The 18466-nt window shown below is 37.9% G+C and overlaps 1 protein-coding gene across 4 annotated transcripts in view; it reads left to right on the top strand.

Moving 5' to 3' along the window:
- The window catches only part of ATE1 (arginyltransferase 1), an 88130-nt gene that overhangs the window by 37615 nt on the left and 32049 nt on the right, over positions 1–18466 (top strand). For all 4 annotated transcript variants that reach the window (XM_014945333.1, XM_014945332.1, XM_014945331.1 and 1 more), the window contains exons 9-10: positions 5242–5423; positions 11390–11489. In XM_014945333.1, coding sequence (XP_014800819.1) covers positions 5242–5423; positions 11390–11489 — 282 coding nt within the window. The remainder of the gene's footprint in view (positions 1–5241; positions 5424–11389; positions 11490–18466) is intronic.

Genomic DNA, 18466 nt, shown 5'->3' with positions numbered 1-18466 from the left:
CGATTTTGGCTATGGACTTTGGCACAAAAAATGAATATTAAAAAAAAAAATCCAGTCTGTAGTAGCAGAAAAACAGGCAAATTTCTAGCAGTAAACAGGGTAATGTAGAGAGAACTGCTTTAGGGTTTTTTATTCATCCTTTTGTCTTAGAAGCTACATTTAAACATTTGCCATTTTACCATTGTACCTCTCGGTACAGCAGTTGGAAGGAGCCTCAGCACTCAGATGTCCCATGGCATTACACAGTTGAATGAGGATTTTTTGGGGTTTTTTTTTGTTTTTTTTTTCAAATCCTTCTCTAATTGCTCTTTAGTCTTTTTCCATTTTGACTGACGCTAAGCATTAAATCAATGATTTCATGAAACTGCTCTCAAAAGCATCTCTTTGAGTGAATTGCTAATTTATATCCCATTGTCTAGATATAGCAATATTTTTCCCCATACATTTATGAACATTTGACATTTCCTCTGCCCTTTTAATCACTTGATATTGCGGGATCTTTCTGTAGTTGTTTACACTCAGCTCTTGTTAATCATCCTGAACACTTTTAAATTATCAGTGCAGTTTGCAGCAACATTGTTCAGTCTTCAGTGACTCACGTACCAGTGTGGAGAACAGCATAGATCCTCCACGATGGAAGGTTGAGGTGCTTTCCATTATGTAAATGATCGTTTGTTCTCATTTTGTCTGCTTTTGTCTGTATTGAGGTGCTTTGGAATCCTAAAGACCTGAAAGACATTTGTGAATCAAGATCTTTGCTCTTTGAAAAGCACATCAGCTTCTGCTCCACTATATTTTGTTTATTGATACGTGTTAATTTCTAGGAGATGTAATAAATAATGTGATTATGGGTCTGTAATTCCCAGGATTGCCTTCTGTAGAATGTCATGTTTAAGTTACACTCAGTGCACTGCTCGGGACTAAATCAAGACTCATTTCATTAAGACATCTTGGCAAAGGGCTTTTTTTTTTTTTCTTGACTATAGTAGTGTAGAGATCACCATGATGTCTGCATGGGGATACTGTTGCATATCTTTATATTGAAGTCCCTTCTACATTCACAGCTTCACTAATCTTTTTAGCATTTTAAGCTTACTGTCACTGTGTTAAATAGTTGATGGTATCACACTTTTCCAGTAAGGTATAGAAATTAGCTCTGGATTCAGAGTCTTATATCCTGATGCAGTGAGTTGATTTACTTTGTTTTGATATGGAATCACAGAATTGTTCAGGTTGGAAGGGGCCTCTTGAGCTCACCTAGTCCAACCCTCCTGCTGGAGCAGATTGTCCAGGACCATGGGTTTTGAGTATCTCCAAGGATGGAGACTCTACAGGCTCCCTGGACAGAGCAGATTGTCCAGGACCATGGGTTTTGAGTTTCTCCAAGGATGGAGACTCCATGGGCTCCCTGGACACCCTGGGCCATTGTTTGACCACCTTCTCAGTTAAAACCCGTTTCCTTCTGTTCAGATTGAATTTCGTGTGTTTTAATTTGCACACATTGCCCCTTGTCCTGTCAGTGGTAACCACTGGGAAGAATCTGGCTCCCTCATCTTCGTTCCCTCCCATCAGGTATTTCTACATATCGATAAACCCTCCCCGTGCATCGTCTGGTCTCGAGGCTGAAGAGTCCCTGCTTCCTCAAGCTCTACTTAAACCTCAGAGCCTCTTGCTCTTTATGGCCCTTGTGGACTTGCCCAGTGAGTCCTTATTTTTCTTGCACTGGGGAAATACAACAAAAACACAGTGCTGAGCAGAGAGGAAGGCTCACCTCCCTCACCCCCTGGTGCAGCACGGGATGCTGTTGGCCTTTTCTTGCTGCCAGGGTGCATTGCTGGCTTTTTTAAAAATAAAAATATGCAGTGCTACCTCTCTGCTGACACAGCTTATATTTGTAGGCTACTTTCACAGCATCTCCAGTAATCCCTAACGAAAGGAGGACGTAGTAGTGAAAAGGAAATATGTTGCTAACCAAGAGATAGGAATCTACCATATGGTAGGTTGTGTGTGTGTGTGCCTTTGGGAAAGCAACTGCTGGAATTAATCACTTCACTTCTTTGGCAAATAATTTCCACTGGAGTGGAGCAGTCAGGAGTTTCCTGGCTTTTTTTTTTTTGCTTTTTTTTTTTTTCTTTTTTCTTTGTGTAAGGGTTAGCATGGGTTTCATATCTCCATCCACAGCAGAGGGTAAAATGGAAAAGTTCAAGATAGGAAATTTCATGAAACCTTCCAGAGAAAAGTAATTGTGCAGTTAGTATGGTCACTCCATTTTTGGGAGTTGAGTAGGCAGAGCCTTCTACAGCTGCACGCTGGTCTGGCATGTGGGTTAATAAGTGCAATTTCCATAATAATAAAGTAATAAAACATCTCTTAAAAGTAAAGAGGAAAAACTAAAGTGCTTTGAAGAAAATGGAGTGCTCTCAGCATCACTGAATGGTTATTACATTGAGGTGTACTAATTGGGGCAATATGTAATTGCAGTTGCTATTAAATATTTAAATTTTAATAATGCCTTACAAAATATGAGCAATCAAATGTGTTCACAGGATCATTAGCTGGCAGAATATGAAGACAAGTAGAATTAACGTGTGATGGAATATATTGTATTTTTCTCTGCAACATAGTTTAAATGTTGGAGAGAGAATTGCTAGCTTTTATTTTTGCCCTGGATTTAGTGGTGGGGTTTTTTATTGTTTCAATATCATCAGATTATAACAGTTGATTGTGTTGAAGTTTGAGTAGAAATTGTTCATTTTAAATAAGTTGGCCCCTCTGGGCTGATTCCAGGGCTAATGTGTATTGTTTTGGGTAGATGAGGTGAGCCCTCCCCGGTGGGGTTTGCTCACCTGATGTCACTGGTGTGTTTTACAGCACCTTTGACAGGGGTGGTCCCAGGGGGACAGGGCAGGAGTGTGAAATGCTATAACCTGCCTCAGGAAAATGGTTCCTATTCTAGACCTGTTTCATGTCAAACTGCCTGGACGGTGCATGAGAAATCAAGTTAAAAGGAGCCAAGTATTCATTGAGAAATTGGAGAAAACATAATACTTACAAGCATTACAAAAGATTACATTGTATGAAAACTTTTCAAGGAGGAGGAAAATGGTACTCATTTTAAAAAAATGTTATTTGCTTAATGTAATGGGAGATCCCTGATCATTTTGCCTGAAATCAGTGCTGTGCTGCTTATGTTTGTTACAGAACATAGACTCTTTTATGCTCGTGACATTTCATTGTAATTGCATTAGAGAAATAACTGTAGTTTATACTTTACTACAAGTTCTTCACTGATGCTAATATTTCAGTGTGCAGAGGTCTGGTGACCAAACCCATATGATGCCATTTGGAGGTTTAGGGACACAGACACAGCATTTGTTTAACTTCAGAAGACTTTTCTTTGAGTGCAAATCTTTTCCATGTTGGTTTAGACAATCTTTTTTAATGTTCATTAAATCCTAAATGATGAGTTTTTGACAAAGAAAGAAAATCTGTTGTAACTGACATGTAAGGAAGTCTCTGTTATGTTACCAATCACATTTCCCTGTGGCCTGAAGGAGATGTTTCATTTTTTTCTGCACCCTGGGAGCCGAGAGGAGAACTCAGCCTGGGCTGAGAAATCCCTGGAGACAACTTCTTACTTGACTGTGTCCTGGCTGAAAAGTTTTACTGCTGACCTTGTGATTTCATTTGGCTCTACTGAAAGTTGAGGATATTGTATGAAACCATAACTGTTGAATAAGTGAATTTTACCTGAATGAGAAGAAACCCAGTTTAATATGCTGGTATCTGAGTCTAATATGCTCATATACTGCAGATTGAGCTCTCAAATGTTTGATCGTTTCACTTTTACAGTATCTGCAGCTCCAGAACTAGTTTTATGCCATATAACCATATGAAAATGCAAACGTTTTATTGTATGGCCTTTATTTTGGGACTTATTGGTTGGGTAAGTCAGTTGAAAGGATTTTTGTTCACGTGATTGATTTCTTTTGACACATGTGGTACCAATTAGAATAACTTCTACTGCCCATCATCTCTTCAGTCTGCGCTACTGTATCAAAATACTTGATTAAACCCACCTTCTGTTGTTGTAATGCAAACCAGTTGGTAATAGTAGGCAATATTGTCAGATTTATTGAGTGAGAAGCAGCTTTCTGAAGATCTGGCAATGCAGTGAAAAACATGACTAGATGGATAATTAAGTTGAGCACAGTGGAATTCAGGATTAAAGTAAACTTGACGTGGGAGAAAATGGCATGCCAAAGTTGGTTGTGTAATACAGTTTAAATTAGGAGATCGTTTTCTTCTTAATTTGAAGCATCAGTTCCTGGCTCTAGGTGCTTTACCCCGTCCGGAGACATACTTCACTGCATATCCAAAACCACAGCGCACAAGAATAGTGATTGAAGCATCAGTTCCTGGCTCTAGGTGCTTTGCCCCGTCCGGAGACATACTGCATATCCAAAACCACAGCACACAGAATAGTGAGTTCTTAGTGTTTTTGCAGAAGATACTCTGATGTAAGCTGACAAAGAAGTGCCACAGATCTTCTCGCAACGCAGAGTTTCAGGTTCTGAGACAAAATGTGTTCTGTTGGTCATAAAGAGTAAACCTCACATAAAGAGTGAGCTGCTCAGTTCTTTTTATAAATGCTCTTCTCAAGGAACTTTAATGGCCACTCTGAAAAAGCTGAATTTCTGTGGTCAAAGTGTTCCCAGTACCTGGGGACACCGGGGGAGAGAAACAGCAGGGTTTTTGCTGTGGCAGAAAGTGCTGGAGGAACTGGGCAGCTCTGGGAAGCACCAGTGTGGTGAAATGTCCCTCCTTCACCTTCCTGCCTTCGGGCTACGTCTTGTTGAAGAACAAGTAGGTCAAATTAAAGAGTAGCTGCAGAATTGGTTTGCATGTAATAATGCATTAATAACTTGATGAATCACATCCTTGTTTTATCATGTCAGTATAACAGCCCCTCGATGGCAGAGGCAGATCCACAGATTGGTGTTTAGGATGTGTGATATGTAGAGTTTACTGATCATGGGTACAGCAAAGGTCACAAATGATGCAGGGAACTAACATTGCTTTCCCTGCTTCTCAAACTCCTTTTTCTCTTTTTGTATGTCCATGGATAGCGGGAATAATTTCTCACAGTATTTACTTTTGTGTTAAAATGCTTACTAAAATTGTTTTTGTACTGCAAGTCTCCCTGTCAGACGATTGCATCTCTCTTTTGGTTTTCCTTAGGCAGAGAATGCACCCAATGGACCAGAATGTGGCTATGGCTCTTTCCACCAGCAGTACTGGCTGGATGGGAAGATAATTGCTGTTGGAGTAATTGATATCCTGCCCTACTGCGTGTCCTCTGTCTATCTGTACTATGATCCAGACTATTCTTTCTTGTCTTTGGGAGTCTACTCTGCATTACGGTAAGAGGACGTTTTTATTATCTGGTTAGTCATAATAGTAAGAATTGATACTTGTTCCTTGATCATGGGTACAGCAAAGGTCACAAATGATGCAGGGAACTAACATTGCTTTCCCTGCTTCTCAAACTCCTTTTTCTCTTTTTGTATGTCCATGGATAGCAGGAATAATTTCTCACAGTATTTACTTTTGTGTTAAAATGCTTACTAAAATTGTTTTTTGTACTGCAAGTCTCCCTGTCAGACGATTGCATCTCTCTTTTGGTTTTCCTTAGGCAGAGAATGCACCCAATGGACCAGAATGTGGCTATGGCTCTTTCCACCAGCAGTACTGGCTGGATGGGAAGATAATTGCTGTTGGAGTAATTGATATCCTGCCCTACTGCGTGTCCTCTGTCTATCTGTACTATGATCCAGACTATTCTTTCTTGTCTTTGGGAGTCTACTCTGCATTACGGTAAGAGGACATTTTTGTTATCTGGTTAGTCATAATAGAAAGAATTGATACTTGTTCCTAAAGTTAAGCTTTTATTTGCAGTCTAAACATATACTGGTAATGCTATGTCTAGCAAAGTATTTGCTTGTTTTTTTATTTATTTTAGTTCTCTCCAGATGGTTGCGTTCCAAAAAAACTTTTAATTGTCATCCTTGAATAGGGATGTATCTTTCTAGTTAGCTAAACATTATAAAGAATAAAAGACCACTCACAAGTGAAATACCTAGTTTTTATTGCCCCTCAAAATAATTTAGTATTGCTTGGTTTCAGCAGGAAAAGACCTTTGTTTGTTTGAATAGAAATAACTCTTCCTTTGGCCTTTTTCATAGCCCAGTCACCAAATGAAATTAATCACTTTTATAGTTTTATGCACATTGAGATCATAAATAAATGAGTACCTAAAAACCGTTGTCTTCTGAATTAGTAGTCTCCTGCTGTACTAGCACTAGGTATGTTTTTCAGGTATGTTAATCTCATTATCTTTGTCTTTAGGAAGTCTGATGGAGAGAGTAATCCTATGAATTTTAAAGCCTTAAATTAACTATCAGCGTAGTCTTGCAAAACAGTAGGAATAGTGACTCATGCTTTCCACTGTGAATAAGACTTGTGTGCTAAATTGCAAGTTACTATTTTTCTTCTGTAAGCAATTTTAGCATTCCATTATTATTATGAGGAAAAAAAAAAACCCTAAATAAGTGGAAATATTTCTGCATCTCAGTTTTTTTCTTAGCTTTTTTGCTTGTCTGTGTACATGAAGTAAGCTGGTCACAGACACGTGGTCTTCCCAGTGAGGTTCTTGTGAAGCAACTGGGCTTGAACCTCGTGCCAGACATGTCTGTTTTCAAGTTTCTCTGGGTTTGAGAAGCTCTAGCAGAAGTCTTTACCTGTTGAGATACTGTTTCAGGTATGAAAGAAGCTCTAGAATTGTCAGATCCCACTTCTTTCTCCAAGGCATCCTGTTGAGAAGCATCTTCTCTATACATGGAGTTTTGTAGCTCTTGTTTAGTGTAACCCACCAGGGTGGGTAAATATGACATGACTTTTGAAATATGGAAAGTGCAAACGCTGTTTTTTAGGAAACCTTTCCTTATCACAGTTACTTCACATGACTTTTGAAATATGGAAAGTGCAAACACTGTTTTTAGGAAACCTCTCCTTATCGCAGTTACTTAATGTACTTTTGCGATAACTAATAAACCACATGCAATTTAATCTCTCAGAACTGCAATTACTTATAATTTGTTTGGATTTTGATTAGGATCTTTTGATTTCCTAAGGATCTTTTTTTTTTTTTAATTCTCCTTTTGGGTGTATTCTTCTCTTTGTAGCGGTGAATTTTGTGATTTCTGAATAATCTTTACATGGGTTGTTCAAATGCGTATGTCAAAGGGGTTTTCCCACAAAGTTCACTATTAAATTGCTGACATCAGCCCGATGGTTTATTGCTGCTGAAATGAGGTGCTGCAGTCGTTCCTCTCCATCTCTGCTCTATGCTGGGCTTCTAGAAACCATGTGTTGAGCCACTTTAATTTACAGAACAGAAAACTGTTTGCTTTAGCAACCTGGTTAGTGAGGGGAGTTGGCTCAGTGAAGAACCTGTTAACACCAGAGCTGGTGCAAGAGTTGTGATGGAACCACGACGTGTAGATGAGAATGGCCAGGGAGGGGGAGAGCAGGTCTTTCTTCCACCTCTGGTAAGATCGTAGATCAGTGAAGTCCTAAAGTGACATTTTCTCCAAGTCTGTCACCTTTAATAGGAGCTGATAACGTTACCTTACTGTTAGCTCTCCTCACCTTTTTCTGGAGTGGTTCTTTATGAAGAAGAAACTGTAGAATCACATAAGATTTTAGGTCAGAAGGGACCTCTGGATGTCTTCTGGTCCAGTTCCAGTGCAAATCAGGGCTAACTTCAAATCCATGAGCATTAATGGAGCTGTTGCTGTAGCATCTCCAGTGGTCTATGTCTAAAAGAGTCTGAATCGTCATTTTTTCTGATGCATTCAGTGGCACTGGCGATTTTATGAAATTAATCAGCATTAACAAATGTAGAAAAAATGTTAGAACTCCTGTGATTTCAAATTTATCTTCTTTCTGTCTATTAGTGGTCTAGGTTTTTAGAAGTACTTCATTACATATGCAAGATACTTGAAATTAGACTATTATTTTTTTTCTATGTGAGGTGAGCACATAAAATACTAAGTCCTCCTATTTCATTACATATGCAAGATACTTGAAATTAGGCTAGTATTTTTTTCCATGTGAGGTGAGCACATAAAATATTAAGTCCTCCTACTCAGTGGCATTGGCGATTTTATGAAATTAATCAGCATTAACAAATGTAGAAAAAATGTTAGAACTCCTGTGATTTCAAATTTATCTTCTTTCTGTCTATTAGTGGTCTAGGTTTTTAGAAGTACTTCATTACATATGCAAGATACTTGAAATTAGGCTAGTATTTTTTTCCATGTGAGGTGAGCACATAAAATATTAAGTCCTCCTACGGGTTATTTTTTAGCATTTGTACATATCAGATTACTTTATGTCATAATACACTGACATAATCCATGCTTAGGAATTCTTGAAATGATTTTAAATTTTCTACATAATAAATTTAAAACTTTGTCGGCGCAACATGCGTGCGTGGCTCAACTAGTGAAAAAGCAGCTTATAAATTCTGCAGCATTTAAGGGCAATAAAAATGAGTTCCCAACAGTCTTAGAGGGAGCCAGCCTTGTTGTTCTTTCAAAAAGAGAAAAAAAAAATAATCTTGAGAGTTAGGGAGGATTTAGGAAGTTGCAAAGGAATCTGATACCTTCAAAGCTGTTGCCAATTTTACTCTGAGGAGGTTAAACTGCGTTGCAGCGCTGTCACTTCCACTTCATGCTACTTGGGGAATTTTTGCTGCTGAGTCGAAGAAAGGATGGGATTTGAAGATCGTTTGAAATATGTAGGCGTGTAAGTAAAGAATGAGGGGAGAAGAAGCTACTTGTGAAATACTAGTCTTACCAAAGAGGGGAAAAAAATAAATCAAGAAATATTGAGTGATTCTTATTCTTATTTGCAGAAAAAAATTAACCCTTCCCTCAAATACCTAAAATCATGACTCCTAGACAAGCAGAGTATTCATAACCTCTGTTTCGTAAGAGGACAAGTACTTGACCTTCTTTTCAATTTGGATTATGTAGCACTGAAATACTAAGTCTGAATTTTGTATTGATGAAATAAGTATGTGTCTTCCTCACTAGTTGACTCTTGCCAAGCTCCAACAGCCGTTACAACTCGTTAGAGATGTACCGTAACTGAGAGCTTTACAAAAAGGTAATTGCAAGTCTGTCTGAGTCCCTTTTCCGTAGGGATTTAGGCAGGATGAAGGCAGGTAGATGTGAGTTTTGTGTTACAATGGCACCCGATTGCTGCTTCTGGTTTAAAATGATGGTGTCGGAGGATTCTCTTGCATGGGATCACAGCGCACACTCCTTCTACAGGAAGGAGAAGGATGGTTTAGCATTCCCCCAGCTAAACTTTGCCTGGAGTGGGATTGGCCAAATAGATGAATGAAAGATCATTGAATTGTCTAGGTCGGAAGGGACCATTCAGATCATCTAGTCCGACCATCAATGTAGCACTGACAAAAACCATCACAAAGCCATATCTCTAAGCATCACGTCTCCCTGTCTTTTAAATGCCTCCAGGGATGATGATTCCACCACTTCTCTGGGCAGCCCATTCCAATGCTTAACCACCTTTTCAGTGTAAAAATTTTTCTTGCTATCCAATCTGAACCTCCCCTGGTGCAACTTGAGGGCATTTTCTCTTGTCCCATCGCTTGTGACTTGGGAGAAGAGCAGAACTTCCTTCTCGCTATGCTCTCCTTTCAGGGAGTTGTAGAGAACAATAAAGATAAAGCAAGAAATTGAGTTAAGGGTCTGTAGTGGGGACATATCACTGGAGGCCACAGGACGTGTGAAGACATGGGCAGTAGTTCTAAGCCAACTACCTTTGGTAGCACGGGCACTGATTTGCTTGCATGAAGCTTTATTGCCCATGGTCAGGCTGTTCCTGCAGCCCAGTTTTTCTCTCATTACCCTATGGTCTGTTTATTTCCCTTTCTGCTCACTTTGAGTCTTCTTGTTTTGTGAAATCAGACAGTGTCATCCAATCGGAAAGAGAGTAGAAGAGATTTTGAAATGCAAAGATAATGTTTTTTCCCTGTAGTGTTCCAGTTTTTTGAATAGCAGGAAGGTATTTGTTTTAATTAGCTCCAGGATAATCTGCATGAAACAGTCTGATTGTTTAACTTTCTGCCATGTCTTAAAGATTACATATATGAAGTGCATGTTTGTAGATTTTTGGGAGTACGTAAATCTCACTGTTGTATTTACCTGGATTTCCAGATGTGGAGTAATTTATTTCTAGGCATTCTCCTCTTGGAACAGATGTATATTGATACAGAGTTATCATGGACCCATGACGGTCTTGGCAAACTGAAATGTTAGGTTTTTAATGTATTTAAATGTCTTAATTACTAACTTAATATTAATTGATTTTAAAAAACAAACAGTATTTCTACATGTATATTGATACAGAGTTATCATGGACCCATGACGGTCTTGGCAAACTGAAATGTTAGGTTTTTAATGTATTTAAATGTCTTAATTGCTAACAATATTAATTGATTTAAAAAAACAAACAATATTTTTACATGCTTCCTGTATGCTCATGCTCATATCCTCTTGTCCCTTCAACATTGAAAGTAAGAACCACCAGACATATTTTTTTCAAACTTGGTACAAATGTGAACTGCAAAGTTACAAACACTGTAAAAATGAGCATTATATTGGAAACACCAACAGAATCTTTGTGATAATACTAGTCCCAGTAAAATAAAAAGCAAAATTATTTTGGAATCCATTAACACATCTCTTTCAGAAGAAATGAGAAAATCATACAAACAAACATGGGCTAGATGAAAAATACCTTCTGTTGCATAAAGATGGATGTTTTTACATGTAAATTGCTTGAATGCAAATAAGGGAACAAACAAGAGGCTTATCTTTGAATCTGGTTTTTTAAAAATACTCAGATGTTTGCCAATCAGTCTACAATAGCTGTGACATATTTCTGTAGAATACCAATGTATGTGAATATCAACAAGAAACCCGTTAAATAGAGGCTCCTAGTCACTTTTATTTGAATTTCAAGTCAGTTAATTGGCAGGAGAAAACACAAAAATGAAAGTATTTTGAGCCTGACATGGTGTTTTGCATTTTGGTGATCTGGTTTTTTGTTTTTTAAGCATTAATTTTCAGTTTATTATCTTTGGGAGTTTTTAAGCATTAATTTTGAGTTTGTCTTCATTTTTTTTATTTGATAGGTCAAGAGCCAGGTAGCTGTAAAATATTTCAATATGAAGAGGTAAAATGAATATAAGAATTGTACTCAGAAGTAATTAGTTTCTTCTCTCCTTTCACAGGGAAATTGCTTTTACCAGGCAACTTCACGAAAAAGCTCCTGATCTCTGTTTTTATTATATGGGTTTCTACATTCATTCATGCCCCAAAATGAGATACAAGGTAAAGTGTGTTTTTACTTATTTCCTTAGTGTGCTATTATTCAAAGCATTTGACAGTGTTCATAGTAATACAATATTTTGTAATTGTCATTTCGGATTTTAATGTAGACTTTATATGGTTAAAATTGAACATTGGTTACTATTTAACTTGGCTTAGGAATTTTTTATTTTTATTTTTTTTAAATTTAGCTGCATGTGGTATTTATTACAAGTTGGCTGAAAAGCTGTTCACATGGAGAGATTTTTTCGAGTCTGTCAGATAATAGTTTGTAATTTGTTACCTGGCTATCTCATGTTTACGGCGTATCTTCCAATAGACTCAAATTCTCCTGGTTTTAGATTTGCATATTTGTGGACCTGTTGCTTAGTGACCGTAGGCAGCGATAACGTGCCTTCGTGGTCTTGGCTGCGCTTGGGTTTTTCCTCTTTGGTTTTTTTTGTTAGAGAAAGGGGACTTGTGCTGCCAATCGGACCAGTGGGAAGCTCGGTTGGCAGCAAGTTTGAGCCAGGTGGCAGAGTTTTGAAGAAAAAAATAAATCAGGAAAATCCACAGAATGTTTAGAATAACCATCCTGTCACCAAACCTCCTTTGTGTAACCCTCTTGGTTTCAACTTTGTTTTAAACCTGAGCGCCTGTGGGTGTCTCTCTTCTGTAGCTCTTGCATCTCCTGAATGTGGTATCTTTTCTTTTTAAATGTATCATTGCTTTTTAATATTATGATATAATTTCAGAGTCCTGAACATTGACAGAAATTTGCTGAATGTAACCAGATATATCTGTTAATAACGTAAAAAGATACAAAGCTCATGAAAAATAGAGTAAGAGGTGCAGTCTTTTCTTTTCTAAAATCTTTTTTCTAAAAATGTTTTCTAAAAATCTGCAGTGCTCTCAGCTAGTTTTCAAAAAGCCAAAAAATTGCAATGCTCATTGAAGTGATGGTTGTGAGGAAAACCCATTTCAGCTTTTATTGTGGCCTGCACTACAGGTGACCATGATGATTCAGTCTTCTGAAATTAACAAATCCCTCCTCCTCCTTTTGTTAGTTGTTTGTCTTTTTTTGTGTGGTTTTTTTTGTTTTGTTTACTTTTTCCCCCCTTTCTTTGTCAGCTTGAGTTTACCATCTACATCTGTTGGCAAACAGAATATTAAGTTTGAGGGAAGCAAATGGGTGAGCTGGAAATCACTGCCTCTGACATCGAAATTGTCTTAAAGGCTCTCACATCACCAGCTTGATCCACAGGTTCTCATTACCTGCTCTGTTCTTTGGAAATATTTAAAAGTTTGGGATGCATTTCATTTACTATGGCACTTAAGAAAAGAAACAAATCTGATTATAATAGCAACGAGCATCCCAGTTCTGAAAGACAACATTGCTGAGAAACTTTGGGTCCAGCTGCTTGTAGTAAGTTTTAATAAAAATGTGAACTTTGTATATGTGGATTAAACAAAGCTCATACATGAGTCAATGTATTAAAGCAGCCGGCAAACTATTAAAATATGAAGATTAAATGCTGTAAGGCTGGGAGCTAACCTCAGTAGCCACTATACATTGGTATTATTTATTATAATGTGGTATCTCTTCTGTGGGGCCTGTGTTGTTGCTTGAAAATGATTGTATCAAGAGTATAAGATTCTCACGGTGCTTCTAGTTTTCATTCTTAAATAATGGAAATTGAATAAATTGTAGTTGGGAGTGTTATAACGTATTTTTCTCTTCACAAAAACTCCTTTTCTTCCTGTTGTTCCCAAACAGCTTGCATTTGATTGCAGTGTGATTTGAAGATGGAGGAGTACCAGTGAAATCAGTGAGGATGGGAGAAGGCAATATATTGCAATATTAGGCTGGGTTTCAGTTCCCAACTTCTTTTAGATTTGTTCCCATGTATGGGTTAATATTTATGAGCTGGTAAAATAAAACCTACATCACATTGAGACAAAAGGATTTCTGTAGTCCTATTAACTATGCTAATATGGAAAAATGCTATGAAAAACCTTAAGCAATGGCTTTGTTCCATTTTTTCCGGGTAGGTTAGGGTAATACAAGATGAAAATGGTTCTCTGAAGAAACTCACGACCTTGTGGTAAAACTTCTCAGGCTTTGTTAGATGTGGTCGCTCTTATGTTGGAAAATAGTCTCCTGGAAAATTCTCCTGGAAAATTTTCCAGGGCTCATGAGATGCAAAGTCTTTTTCCTAATGCCTTTTGGAGTCTCTGATAAAATTTTAAATATAAGAAAGTATTTTAGTTCAGGATGATGTTGGTCTCAGGCTTGCTTCTCATGCATTTAAGTACTAGAGCTGTACTTGTTAATGCTTTTCGATTAAAGACAGTTGTTTTCAAACTTATTTATAGTTACAGAAATAAAAGAACCACCTTCAATGAACAGCCACATCAAAGAGATGCTTGAGAGGATCTTGGATTTTTTCCTGTACTGATATGCTGTTTTATCCCACATCTTTCCAAGTCAAAAAATTTTGCTCTATGTTACTAAATTCACATTTTTCCAATCACCGCTGAACTCTTTGAGATCCTTTCTGTTCTTTCCATTACAGTTTTTTGATACTGATTTTGAGTCTCATGGTGGGTGACGCTCAATTGATTTTGGGTTTGTGCTTTGTAGATTTACTATTTGTAAATAGTAAGTGTACTTGCTGCATGCATTTGCTCTTCACACCTCTGTTGACCTTAAATCAAGTTCTCCTCTCAGTTCTTGTGTTGGATAGGATCTGTTGGTGATACATTCTACGTGACTTTCCTTAGTTCTGGGTTTTCTGAGGTATTTTTCAGTGTCAATATTTGCATGCAAATACTGCAATTGGAGCATCTGTCATTACTTGTTTGGGTCAATGATCTTTCCCTGAAGCCCCTCTGCCAACCTTGAAAATAACTATCAGCGTACTTTGAAGTGTGTAAGAGATTTAATGTCCTCTTGCTGTGTTATCTCTGTGTACCGTTTTAAGAGCATTCTACGATGTGAAGAGGTGTTTTGACTGAAATCTTTATCCAGACTTGTAGGCAGGCCAAAGTAAATGGAATTCTTTCAAGCAGTCTCCTTCGGTATCAAGGCATGGCCAGACTTCAGATAGATGGAATACTAGAAAGGGTTCTGAAATGTCAGAAAAGAAACAAAAGGCTGATTCATCTGTGATTAATCATTCTTAAACTAAATACCTCGGACTGACTGTGGTCGTAAGTGGTGCCCCTGGAATTTTATGGTACTTGAGAGCCAATTTTTTTGGCTGCTTTCAGGAATTTCAGCATCGCTCCTCCTGCAGCAGTGAAACACACCCAGTGGTAGCCTGGGCTTCCACAGTCACGGGACCCACGAAGGTCTGGCTCATCCTCACCACTTGTCCTGCCTCTTTGGCCATTTGTGACCGTAGAATTTAGTTCACCTTGTCAATAAGTTTGGATTTGCTGTGCCAGCAGAAAGGCATGAGGGAAAGAGACTTAATGTGACGTGGCTTGATGTGATCCTCGATGGTTTTCGGGGTATAGGCACCCACTGAGCAGCACCTTTGCAAAATGTGTCACTAGTGCCACACAAATAGATTTGGCATTTTCATACCTCTGTGCTTGGTCTTTTTATTCAGCACATATTGAAGTTGCTACCAGCTGCCAGCCCGTGTTTCTCACTGGTGTTACCACTTACCCTGATAATGGGAAAAGATGGTGAGCTGAGAGTAGTTGGGAGGATTGGAGTTGCTCTGCTCATGGCTGTTAGCATTTGCACTTGTGGCTTTTCCAGGGTTAATTTTGTCCGTTTATAGGAATAAATATGTATTCACATTAGTACCGAACAATTATGTGTATAAATAGTTCATAAATATTCAGCTAAATATTCTGAAAAGACAGTACTTGTTACAGAGTGCCAAGTTGTCGCTTGCGATACCGTTTGGTAATAAAGCACTGAAATAGCTGGGTTGAAAAAGCATTATCTACTCTAAGAAAGCAAGAAGAGTTTTGGTTTTTTGGCGGGACTGTTAAAGCAAACAACAAAATAATAAAGACAAAATCGTACAATAATAATAATAATAAAGCCCTGAAAATTGTAAGCTACAGAAGTGGGGGGAAAATTTTGGTTTTTCTGTATGTCTTGTTAGCATTACTTTTAACTGCCTCCCTTCTCCCTCCCTTCCATTTCTCCACCAGTCTTCCCCGCTGGCCAGGATGCTCCCCTACATTAGCATCCGCAGCTAAAATGGAACATTCATTTCTTCAGAGCTCTGCACTTCCCCATGTGTTCCTTCTAAAGGTTTGGGTTAGTCACTGGGGGGAAAAGACTACCCTCAGTTATATTGGAGCTTTGGGGTTAAAATCCAAAGGGATTTTGAGAAATCTTTTCAAGTGGCTGGCCAAGACTTCCAAAAGTATTTTGGATGATTGACTCGCTGTACATGTGTTAAATGCTTCTGAAAATCAAGTTGCTTTAATATTCCTTCAAGTTGTAACTCACGCAAAAAGTCCTTATCCCTCTACATATATTTTATTAAAATGTGTTCCAACTCAAAGGCTGGCTGGGTTTTGGATCTGATAAGTCGTGTTCTATTCAGGATTGCAGTGACCCTTACTGCTTGCTGCTCCCCCACTTTTTTTTCTTCTTTTTTTTTCATTTTTCCTTTTTCTTTTGTTCTTTTATTCCATAAAAGCTTTCTCCTTTCACCTTCCCTCATCTGGAAGACTCTTACTAACTACTGAGAGCCCTCACTCAGTGGATAGCACTAAGTATGTAGGAATAAACAACTATGAGAAAGTTGGGCAGAATAAAAAATGCCATGGGTGAACAATAATTAGTTCTTTAGTTCTTGTTGTAATGCTAGTGATAAATACTTAAAAGTATTTCTTTCTTACTTTGAACAGCATCTTACGAAACGTTTGAGGCCACCTTCTAGGTTGCTTTTCTTTATTCTTTAAGACATTTCTAGTTGGGTTGTGAAAACTACATGATAAGCATCAAAAAGCAGGAATTAAGGAGATGCTCAGTCCTGGGTAGCAACAGCCATTACTGAATCCTGACAGTGGATTTTCAGTGGAAATATAATTATTAAAAGCAGAATATCAGCTTTTGTGTTTTTTTCATAGGAGGTAAAGATAGAAAACTACATGATAAGCATCAAAAAGCAGGAATTAAGGAGATGCTCAGTCCTGGGTAGCAACAGCCATTACTGAATCCTGACAGTGGATTTTCAGTGGAAATATAATTATTAAAAGCAGAATATCAGCTTTTGTGTTTTTTTCATAGGAGGTAAAGATAGTGAATGCAATTACTACTTTTTTTTTTTTCCTAAGCTGCTGTTTTATATTGTGTGTTTAACTTTTCTACTAGAAACAAACACAGGTCCCAGGCATTTCTTAACTTTATTTTTCCTTTTAACTTTTTTTTTTTTTTCCTAAGCTGCTGTTTTATATTGTTTGTTTAACTTTTCTACTAGAAACAAACACAGGTCCCAGGCATTTCTTAACTTTATTTTTCCTTTTAAAATACTTGCAGTCAGGACTTACGTTTTTTGGAACTCCCTTGGGAAAAATGAGAATATGTCCCTGGGGTTTTACTTTCCTAATTTTGGAAATGTGGAGTTCTTTTCAGTTGTTTACTTGAAGTTTAAGATGATTGAAGTGTAGCAGAACTGAAATGAAAATAATATGTATATTTATGCCTGTTTGTCTTATTTGTAGACTTTTATCAGGGCAGAAAGAAATGTCTGTTGTATAGGTCTCGGCTGACTTGTGGAGTGAACGAGTCTCTTTCTCATTACTGTCCTGGCCCTTGAGAAAATAAACATGTGTCCAGACGCAGAAGTTTTTGGGGTGTGTTGCACAAGCTTCGAAGGAATTGTATCTGAAAGTAATTTTCAGAGTGAAGTTGTATTTGTGAGACATGACCTTTCTCCAGTTTCAGCTGTGTACCTGTAACTTCTTCCTTGATGGCTCTTTGCTTACAAAACAAAATTCCTCCAACTGTGTAAACTTGTGTGTGTGTGTGCTTTACTTGTCTATACTGGAGAAATAAATAGAGGGAACTTGCCTGTCTCTGTCAAAAGGAGCTGCTAAAAAGATTTATTCAGGATCATGTTAATAAACCCGAGGCAAACCATCGTCTGAATGATAATAGCTAGTAGAAATTTATCATGTCTAATTCATGACTCTGCATAGTCATAAATTCACTGCTTATTGCTGACTTGGTACTAAATCTTGTCTGAAGGCTTATTTGGGGGCTCCAGAGCAACCATTAGCAATTAAAGTGAGAACTGTAAACTGACGTGTGTAGACAAAAGAGGTGTGGGGTTTGTTTGGTTGGGGCTTTTTTGGAGGGGGAATAATATACTTCACAATTCACGTGTCTTTAATTTTTCTCCTTCATCTGAGCAATGAGGTTACAACTCACATTTCAGAATTTTCCAATTATAGTTCTATAGAAATCCATTAGTCCTTGCTAGTAAGTGTAAGAATGCAGGGAATTGGGTGTCTTTTTAAAGTTTCTAACAAGCACATGGATTGATATAGTGCTGTGTTGTCGGCTTCGCTTCATTTTTTGTTGATTTAATCATTTTTGGATGGTTGTCAAGAGCTAGTTAAATTGTTTTGCTTCTGAATTTTGACTGTCTCCGTGTCTCGTGGTGGGTATTCCCAAAAGCAAGTAACATGCGGAGATGCGATGCTGTGATGCAAAAGGTTAAACCATGTTTATGAAGATAATGCTCTTCGCTTTTCCTAACATAGTCCACATGCGGAGATGCGATGCTGTGATGCAAAAGGTTAAACCATGTTTACGAAGATAATGCTCTTCACTTTTTTCCTAGCATAGTCTGTGTGTGAAGTTGTTCATAGCTGTGCCAGTTTTCAAGGGTTGGGCAAAATATCAAAGTTCTTGTGTCCTGGAACAAAACGAGCCCTTTAAATCTGTCACTGAAGTGCAAGTCATTGAAACACGGGGACGTTTGGTCTGTGCACCACGTTTGCTGAACCTGGCAATGCTT

This window comes from Calidris pugnax, unplaced genomic scaffold (genome assembly GCF_001431845.1).
Source record: "Calidris pugnax isolate Ruff unplaced genomic scaffold, ASM143184v1 scaffold89, whole genome shotgun sequence".
In the NCBI taxonomy this organism is placed as follows: domain Eukaryota; kingdom Metazoa; phylum Chordata; class Aves; order Charadriiformes; family Scolopacidae; genus Calidris; species Calidris pugnax.
The sequence above is the reverse complement of the archived record's forward strand: the minus strand, read 5'-3'. Positions and strand labels throughout refer to the sequence as shown.